Source organism: Cavia porcellus, unplaced genomic scaffold, assembly GCF_034190915.1.
Source record: "Cavia porcellus strain 051 isolate PalLab524CR breed Dunkin Hartley unplaced genomic scaffold, mCavPor4.1 scaffold_23, whole genome shotgun sequence".
NCBI classification, from domain to species: domain Eukaryota; kingdom Metazoa; phylum Chordata; class Mammalia; order Rodentia; family Caviidae; genus Cavia; species Cavia porcellus.
This window is the reverse complement of record NW_026947506.1, coordinates 16,997,863-17,008,201: the sequence shown is the minus strand read 5'-3', so window position 1 is coordinate 17,008,201 and position 10,339 is coordinate 16,997,863. Positions and strand designations below refer to the sequence as shown.

The window sequence follows — 10,339 nt, the reverse complement described above, 5'->3', positions numbered from 1 at the left end:
TTATGAAGAATAGAAGTAAAATTAAAAGTGAGAACGTAGTGGGTTTCATCTCAAACTTTGGGCTTTTGTAAAAATTGCTAGTGGTGTTATTCTGGAATCACCTAGACTATGTAATGGCTCAGAGCTTTTAAAAATATCTAAGGAAATGAATCCCCTTGTCTTGAACAGGTACAGATTTCCAAACATTTGTTTAATCAGGGCTTACAGCTGGTAACCCTTTATATGCTGGTTGTGTAAATCCTAATGAATGTCAATATTGGATAATGATCTGTATAACAATAATGCATTAAAATCACTAAGAGTTCTGTCTCTCACTCTCTCTCTCTCTCTCTCTCTTTCTCTCTCTCTGTCTGTCTATCTGTCTGTCTGTCTATCTGTCTATCTATCTCTGTTTCTCTTGGTATTTATCATGGCTTGAACTCACAACTCAAAACCTGGTTATTGCCAGGCAAGTGCTTCTTTGTCTCAGTTTACTGCCTGACTTTTGCAGATATTTGGTATACATATGTCCTAGTCTTGTGTCCTCACTCCTAGAAGTGTCGCTTTTTCCCCTCAAGCAGGCTGAGATGGTTGAAAATGAGACAAAATAATTCACTCTGTGTGCATATTTCTTGAAAAGAACTATGGTTCTTAGATGTTGTGGGAATATGTGTTTTGGGATTAGACCCCTCACGTTTTATTTCACTTCCATTCTCTCCTCCTTCTTAAAGAGAATAAAACAGGAAAAACTTTAAAAGAGACAAAAAGGAAATATTTTATTAATTTTGGTGTGAAAACTTTGAGGACACAGATTCCTCAGCTGTCCATTCATGACTTGCTGATTATGTAGGATTCATCCCAGTTGCTTCAGAATTGCTTTTCATTCTACAAGGGAGAATATTCAAGTGTTAAGTTTTTCTTTCCAAATATTTAAATAATTATTATCTTTTAAATGACATGTGGAAATTAAAAAGTATGAGTTTCTATCATTGCCTCAAATGAACAAAAAAAAACATAGAAAATAACTTACAAAGTGTAATTTCCTCATCGTGAAATGAATGGAGCAAAGTGGATTAGGGCAGAAGATTTTTCAGGGCAAGCACAGGTCTTCTCAGCTTCTCTGAGTACCAATATGTGTTACAGTGAATTATTGTCAAGTACTTCATAGTGATGGAAGTTATACTGAATGTGCAAATTGACCAAAAGTATATTTTCCTTGTAATTCTAGAGAGGAACCAGGCAAGATTTGAAACTTAAGTGGCTAACGGGCAAAGTGTCAGATATGGCGCTATATTAAAGCTCTTGTGAGAATGACATGCCAGCTGTTAAGCATTAGGAGTTAGGACTGAGAATGCTTGTTCATTCCCTCAGTTGGTGTCACAGTTGTGAACTCTTGAAGGCTGATGTACTCCCGTTTCCAGAAAACAGTCATCCCTCTGTGATGTCGGGATTCTATGGAACGTATTGCCAATCCAACATTACTAGCAGAAGAGTTTTGGGAAGACACCACTTGTTTGACTGCTTATTTCTAAGAAAAATATATAACAGAAGATGAACAAGAATTTGCCATAACTTTACAGGCATTCTGAAACAAGGAAATCACCAACTGCATTTGGCAAGCACTGAAAGGCCTGCCAAAGTCCCTGGAGGCACCGACTTACCTGTAAAATCCAAAGTTGTGTGTCACACATTCTGGAGCTACTAGTGAAGGCATCTTGTGACACTTCCAACTCTTATGTGCAAACAACACACTAATAAATAAAGTATCTATCCAGGAGTCCCAGATGATGAAAGTGGTAGGAGACTAGTGACAAATAGTAAAATTGCATGACCCATTTCCTTTCCTTCATTCCACTCTAATCACAATATGACTGATAATTTATGTGTATAGTTAGCATGCAGTGATCTCTCAGTCAGCAAATCAGAAACCCTAGTAAAACATGGAACAGTGTTAGAGGTTTCTAACCAAAATGGGAGGCAATAGGAGCCAAATATATCTGACCTTAACAGCAGGCACATGTATTAGCCTTATCACACCTCTGTGGAAGACATCTGGGTCTAAATTCTTAGGTACTATAACCCTGAATCTTTAAAGATTCAGTTCCTCTTTACTTTCCATTTTGCACTTGTTATTCATCCTACTGTCATCTTGTAATCTCAATTAACAGCAACTTACTACATATCACAAGGTATATGCCAGGCAATACTCTTGTATCTGTACACAAGAATGTGGAAAAATTTTGGCCCATTCAGTTCTAACACAGCTCTAGGGCTGGATTAGAAACAAAATCAGCATTTTCCCACCTTTCATCAGCCTGGTTTAAAAGCATTGCTACACAAAGAGAATTCATGAAAAAAATGTACAAAACATTCCTACAAGGCTGATGACTTTTTCCATGCAAATGGAATTCCACAGTGTATCCAAGGAAGAAACTTATTCAATATTCTAAGAAGGGTTAATTTTTGAAAAATTTATCCCTATTTGAAAGGGTCTTCAAGAGCTTGCATTTGATTAGCTTAAAAATAATTTGTGTGTGTGTGTGTGTGTCTGTGTGTGTGTGTTTGTGTCTCTAATAGTGTTATGCTCATATTTATAAAAGAAGATGTAGAGAAGAAAATTTATTGCAAATTACCCATGATTTCTATTTTTCTTGTCATTTTGTAAAAGAAAGTATCTTTTTAATGTAAAAATATCAAAATCTACACAATAGAATTACAACTAGTGCACATATCTTGCATACAATTCAGGACCTATAATTAACTAAGAGAGCACAGCAATGATGATTGTTGGGTATTGTACTGATATGGGCATTGAAACTATTTCGGTTATGCTAGTTATTGCAGAATCAGGAAATCATCAACACTAGTGAGGGGAGATGTTTGGACCTGGGGACTCTTGTTCATGGTAACAGTGGCAGCTGGTGAGACCAGTGGACATTGCTGTGAGACTCAGCAGTGTAGATAAGCAGCAGGCCTGGCGGCCTTCACTGTCTGGCACAGAATGGAGAAGGATTTTGTCATTCAGCAGGAGGGAATGTTTGGCAGGAGCCATGTTGAAGTGAAGTCAGATGAACCTTAACCAGAACAGCTGCTAGCCTCCTTTAGAAGATCCTAGTTGGGTGCAGACACATGGAAATTGATTGGACTGAGCTTATTCCAATGAGTCTCATCTTGAGGCAGGCTGGCTAATGCTGTCTACTACTCCATCATAAGGCAGGGCCTGGTTTGAAGGGAAAGAGTGGCAGGACTCAGAACACTGTATCCATAGGGCATCTAATAATGAATCCAGAGAGAATCCTGGAAGAGACCGATTTTTTTTCATTCATTTTTCTTTTTTGTTTGGTATTTTCTTGTTTTATTGATTTGCTTTTTATTTCTCCTTTATTTGGTTCTTAATTTCTGAGGGTGACTGTGAGTCCTAACTTCCTTGTGGGTATGCTTTTTTTGGATTTAAAGTTTTCTCTTTCAAATCTCTTTTAGTCTTCTGCATTAGTTTCCCCCAGTCGGTGGGATCCATCTATCAGCTCTGTTTTATTGTAATCTCTTTCCCTTTTGCCATTACTCTGCTTTCTCCAAAATATATTTTGAATCTTAACCCTTGAGGACAGATGGGACATATCATGAATTTATATATTGTTCATCATTGTTTGCATTCTGTTCTATCTTCAAAAATTCAGTTCATACTGTTAGGAAACTAGCAAGCAAGTATCACTGTAGGAATTCAATTGAAACAGAAAAGACATGAGAACACACAAATCTGACTAATCCTCTGGTACCCAGGCCACCAAAGCAAACCTGGGGGGAAATGAGGTTGGAAAATTTGAAAAGCTAATGGAAGGTTACTTCAATGTGGCAACAAGGCTATTGAATGAGGCTGTGGAAAATATTAAATCAGAAGTAATCTCTCCAGTATCTACAAGCAACAACAGAGATTACTAAAATAAACAACATTCTTAGTGAGGTTAGTGCAGACACAGACAAATAAAAAAAAAACCAGCTTATAAGAATTATTGAAGCACAACCTAAGAAATAAATGAACCCTTTAAATAGCTTCAAGCAGATATCCAAGAGAAACAAAAATCCATTTTAAAAATTCAGAGCACTTTAGGCCAGTTTGAGGAAAGGGCTTCAGATACTGAGTTCAGGCTGGCACTTAGTGACAAGGAGAGAAAACAAATGACATTAAAAGCTATTTGCAGACATCATGAGTGAAAGCTTTCCTGGTACAGAAAAGAAATTTAACCTACCAATAATTGAGGCAATTATTTCTCCAGTTAGCAATGATTAAATGAATTCTACCTGCCCATGTGTAATAGACAAGTTTGCAGACAATAAAAGCAAAAATAGAGTATTAAAATCTGTTAGGGAGGGGCTCAGGGTTTATCTCAGCAGGATAAGCACCTGCCTGGCAAGCAATAGTCCTGAGTTCTATCCCTGGTAAAAATAAAAATGAAAAAGACAAAAAAAAATCTGTTAGGGATTAGGACTGTTGAGTTCCTCCCAATAAGTTCCCCAAGTACATGAGTGTATGTAACACTTCGGAGTCTGGTGGAAAACTGGAGCACACTCTGAGTATGTAAAATAGAAAAAAGCAAAGCTTTGGAAGAAAGCCAGTGATATCTATTCCTGAAGTGGTAGCCCTTCATGTCTTCCTTCCTTCCTTCCTTCCTTCCTTCCTTCCTTCCTTCCTTCTTTCTTTCTTTCCTTCCTTCCTTCCTTTCTTCCTTCCATCCTCATTCGTTCTGTGCTTTCATTCCTTTGGTTTTTGATTCAGGTTGGTATTTAATCCCACATGTCCTTGAAACTGCAATGATTTTCCTGCGTTGTGAGTGCTGGGATTAAAGATGTGTGCGACCGCACCGTGCAAATCAGCATTGTTGTTTTGTGTCAAAGGGGATAAAATTAAACACAATGGAACAGAGCAAAATTGGACATAAGTACTCAATGTAAAAATACAAATTTCAAAACTAGATAATCTGAGATCTTCCATATCTATCATATTGTCTCTTGTTTTCTTCCAAATAGTTGTCCATGTCTTACAATACAGAGAATTCATACTGAGCAACCTAGGATAAAATTAATCCAAACAGTATGAGAAAGGAGTTTTTGGTCTTTAAAATCAGACAATAAGGAAGTCACTAATGGCTGTGCTAGAATCTCTGGTTTGCTTCCAAGTACCTGTGCATGCTTTCATGTATGTGGAAACTCAGTTAAACACAACCAGCTTTTAAAAAAGACCTTATTATATAGAACAAAGCAAAACATGGATAAAAGTATCAGGCTTGAAAGAGATGATAGAAGGAAATCCCCTCCTTACTACATTGCCTAGGGTCAACCTCTCAAGGGATTTCCGGATTACTGGCTCCCACTTGCTAATGGGAGTGGGGAGAAGATGTGATGTTTGTTTCTCAGCCTGCAGGCTGGCAGGCTCACAGCTGCTCACCGTGGGGAGAGGCTTTGCTTGGATTCCTGGCACTCCCAGCATGACCCATGTCCCAAGAAATGCCAGTGGAACTCAGTATTGTTACTAGTTCCAAACATTGGGTCCAAGGAGTGAACTGGGTTAGTAGGAGATCTAAGAGCTCTGAGCAAGTAGCATTTACAGTTATCCCACACTAGACGTTAGATTTAGAGACATTCTACCAATATTCCCTGTTTGTGCCTGTCCCAAATCCATGTCTCTTGCTCCTGACACTGTATCAGATGACCCAGAAGAACCACCTCTTCCCTCCCAGTACACCTATTTCTCATGGAGCCTTGAATCTGCTCCTTTCACATTACTTCCCTGCAAGTGGCTTTCACCCACATGTGATCCCAAGGGAAAAGTTGCCTTATTTCCCTCTCTGTCCTGCTTTGCTCCTTACCACCAGAAAGGAATACACACAGAGGGCCTACTGAGAACAGTGGCATGTTGGAGTTACTATCCTCCACCCCGGCCTCTCATCTTCTGTCAATGCGAGGAAGGCGATAGACCAGAGAACTCCCCCATATGAATGAGAACAAAGAAATTCTGGGATAGTAAAACAGACTGTTTTCATAAACATATAGAAAAGACAGGTAGGAGGAAAATTGGCTGACTCTCACATTTTGAGTGAGACACACCTAGGGCAATTGGATTAGAATAGTGTGGGAAGAACCACCATAGGGTGGATCCTGTCCTAAGAGTTATAAAAGGGATACCAAGAAGGAAGAATCCTTTTGGTTTCCATGATGAGGCTGTTCCCTGCTCGAAACTTGGAAAACATATCCTTGCTTCCAGCCCAGATGAATTAGCCTCCTGAAAGGAACTCAGAAGGGACTCAACAAGGCTTCATATTTTCAGGTCTGTGCCTTTTGGTGAGCTATTTCTTTGAGTGATCAAGAAGCATTTCAGAATTGTCTTACATACTAGGAAATCTGTCAGCTTATTTCTAAATAAGTATTTCTTTTAATCTATACATTAGGCTCTCTACTTGTGATTGCCATACTGCCCTGCCTGTCTTGGAAGTGCTGACTGCAGTGAAATTTGTGCCATCTGGTGAAGAAGAAATTTGATTCCTGTGACTTGACAAGCTTGCTGCACATTCACTCTGCTGATGTTAAGCGTTTCCAGTACCGCAGGCCCAGCAGAAATGTCACAGGGGCCAGCAGTGGACAGCAGGTACACCACAGACATCAAAGTAGTGAACGTGTCCTTTTTGTGGGCCATTGATAACATTAGATTTTTCCTAAAGGAAATAGATGACTGCATTCAAAGTTTAATCTTTTCAGCTGAAGGAAATGATCAAGTGAAATGGTGCTTACTAGTCTACCCAAATGAGCTTGATGCAGAAAGCAAAGATTATCTGTCCCTATACCTGGGAATGATCTGCTGTCCATGGAGGGTAGCTCGGGCAAAATTCACCTTTTCCATTCTGAATGCCAAAGGAGAGAAAACAAAAGAGCTCTCAAGTCCACAAGCTTATACATTTGTGCAAGGAAAGTGCTGGGGATTCAAAAATTTCATCCTTAGAGAGTTTCTTTTGGATCCAAACAATGGGCTTCTCTCCAATGACAAGCTTTCCTTCTTCTGTGAAGTGAAAGTAGCACAAGATCCCACCAATCATTCCAGCCAGAATATTAGGAAGCTGGTTAAGGTTCCTGAGGGCTGCTTGGCAGAGGATCTAGGAGGACTGTGGGAGCGATCCCAGCTCACAGACTGTTGCTTGTGTGTGGCTGGCCAGGAATTCCAGGCTCACAAAGCCATCTTAGCAGCTCGCTCTCCAGTTTTCATGACGTTGTTGGAACATGAAAATCAAGGGAGCAAAAAGAATCGTGTTGAAATCAGTGACATTGATCCTGAAGTTTTTAAGGAAATGATATACTTTATGTACACTGGAAAGACACCAAACCTAGGGATCATGGCAACTGAACTGCTGGAGGCTGCAACCAGGTTTGTTCTGGATCGCCTGAAGCTCATGTGTGAGAACCACCTGTGCAGCAACCTCTCTGTGGAGAATGCCGTGGAAATCCTCATCTTGGCTGACCTCCACAGTGCACATCAGTTGAAAACCCGGACACTGGATTTCATCAATTGTTATGTTTCTGACATCCTGGAGACCTCTGGGTGGAAGATCATGGTGGTGTCACACCGTCACTTGGTGGCCGAAGCCTATCACTGTCTGGTTTCCATGCAGTGTGCATTCATGGTACCCCCATGCAAGCGTATGAGACTGTCCTAAGATCCCACATCTCCATTTATTTCCCAAATACTGGCCACATTTGCTGCCACTGAACCATAATATGCTAGGGCAATCTGTGGAAACTTCACTCTTCTACGTGGAAATACTAAATTGTGCCTATCTAGGGGAGAAAAGGGACCACCGTCTTAAGGTCAGAAAAATGAAATGGGATCTTGAGAATTTAGAAGTCGTGAGGAGAGAAAATGGCGGCGTGCTAGGGGATCGAGCGAAGAATCTCTCCAGAGAATTCAAACTCAAAGCTAAAAAAAAAAAAAAAAAAAAGACAGCATGGAGAGGACCAGACAAATCCATAGCGATCCTTATCAACCAAGACAGTACAGCTGGAGGATTTACAGTCATGCTGAGACCGGAGGCTGCAAATCCCGCGCCCTTAAATCAACGAAGAGACTCGTGGACCCAACACGAAAAGCTGAGTTGCTTTTGGGGACTGCGGAAACTGAGACCCAGATTGAGACTCCAGGCGGCAGCCAGTTCTGCACCGCTGCACCAGCGCAGATGTACAGAGCTCTGGCGTTTCGAATCTAAACGGTGCACAGAAATCTGACCAGTCAGCGCTGAGCCGCGAGGTGGGGAAAAGTGGACGGCTTGGTGTGTGGCGGTCCCGGAGCGGGGACTTGCACAGGACTCTGGTGAGTATAGAAAACCCCGCGGCGGCTGGGTTTGGCTAGAGAACAGCTGGCCCGCCACCACGGGGAAATCAATAACACAGAATCTGGTGCAGACATATTAGCCTGGCGGCAGAAATCGCAGCTTGGTGACATCACCAGGACCCCCTGTAGGGAGGGCTGGTGGAAGACATCTTGAGTCCTGGCAGAGTCTGATTGCTTGCTGGCTTCAGCTCCGCACGGAGAACTTAGTGGGAGCCATCTTGGTTTTGGGCAGATCTGCTTTTCTAGAGCTCCTATCACAGAGAGGTTTGGAAGAGAACGGCTGGGACCTGGGCAGAATCCTGTGCCATTACGCTTCTGATTCAGGGAGAACTGGCAGGAGCTGTTGGGGCTAGATCAGGCCTCTGCTTGGGGCCCAATGGGCGGATGCAGAATGGTCACAACTCAGTGACAACTAGAAAGTACAGCCTAATTTATGAACTAACTGACACAGAGGCTAGAGACTAGACTGTACCGCCCCTGCATCCCAGCCTACCCCAGATAACAGCAAATTGGGGAGGATAGCAAAAACTCAAGCCGGCACGCTTCTGAAAGGCCCTAAGCAATTTGGAGAGGGCCAGAGAACTCCAGGACAGTCTGAAAGAAACCAGAAACATGACAAGAGATAAAAATAAAAAAAAATCTCCAGCTATTCAACAGGAGAAATTAAACCCAAGAGAACTAAACACTGAAGAAAACAAGCACAGTAACCATCCATTGCTCGACTCAGCATCAGCCGAAATTAAAAAATATTTACATGATCTCATAGAGGAATTTAAAGATGTACTCCTGATCCAAGTGAGGCAAGATATAAAGAGATTAATTAAAGAAATGACAAGCCCTGCCCAAGAGAACACAGATGGAAGAACTGAGGAAATCAGAAAAGAAAGAGAAGCATCTGAAGAATTTAAGCATAACTTAGAATACATGAAACAGATCCAAAGAGAAAATCCGGAAACTAAAAACTCCATTGAATATTGGCAAAATGCCTTGACAGAAACTAAAGACAACCTTCTGAAACTTGAAGAGAGATTTAGGGCTTATGAACGTGAAAGAAAAAGCCTCTTAAAAATAACAAGGAACCAGAAAGAAGCAATTCTAAAACTGGAAGATGATAAAAAGATGCATAACCTAAGAATAAAGAATGTGAGTGAGGAAGCAGGAACATCCAAAAATGAAATACAAAAAATATTCACAGAGATATTAAAGCAAAATTTCCCATGTATAGCAAAAAGAAATGATATCCAGATAAAAGAAGCATACAGAACGCCAGCTACCTACAACCAAAACAGATCTACGCCTAGGCATATAATAATTGAGATCCCAGAAATCCACCAAAAAAACAGAATATTAAAAGCAGCCAGAGAAAAGATGCAGGTTACCTATAACAGGAAATCTATCAAAATAACGGCATACTTATCAACACAAACTCTTAAGTCAAGAAGGGAGTGGGGAGAAATATTCCAAGTCCTGAAGGAAAAAAATATGCAACCTAAGTTCATATATCCATCAAAACTCTCTCTAAAAATTAATGAAGAAATAAGATACTTTCAAGACAAGGAGGAACTGTGGGAGTTCGTGGCCACCAATCCAACCCTACAGAGAGCGCTGAAGGACATTACAGAGAAAGAGAGGAAGAAATATCAGGATTACAGCTACAGTGGCAGAGAGGCCTCAGTGTACGGGGCAGACCATGGAATGAGGGAATAAGGTGGACAAATTATAGCAGAAAAGTGGAGTAGCAGACAGGAGGCAGAGACGGTAAGCTAGTCTTTGGTAGAGACAGCTCTGAAACTATATTAAAAAAAAAAAGCATAGGTCATTGCTAATGGTGTATAATGATTTAAAAGACACAGTAGTCCTAGTGCCATATTTAGATTGAATTAAATTTGTTCTGGTCTGTCCACTCATATCAGATTTGAGGACACAGACCTCTAGAACCAAAAATAGCAGGTTATACCATGGTAACCATCCTTACTTTCCTATTGACTT

At 40.8% G+C, this 10,339-nt stretch overlaps 1 protein-coding gene across 1 annotated transcript; it reads left to right on the top strand.

Annotated features, from left to right (window-relative positions):
• Positions 1-7,157: 7,157 nt before the first annotated feature.
• Positions 7,158-7,610, top strand: LOC134472404 (speckle-type POZ protein-like; the record flags this gene model as incomplete). Its single annotated transcript, XM_063233690.1, has 1 exon — positions 7,158-7,610. A coding segment is annotated over one exon (453 nt), but the record flags the coding sequence as incomplete, so codon positions are not given.
• Between the last annotated feature and the right edge of the window lie 2,729 nt (positions 7,611-10,339).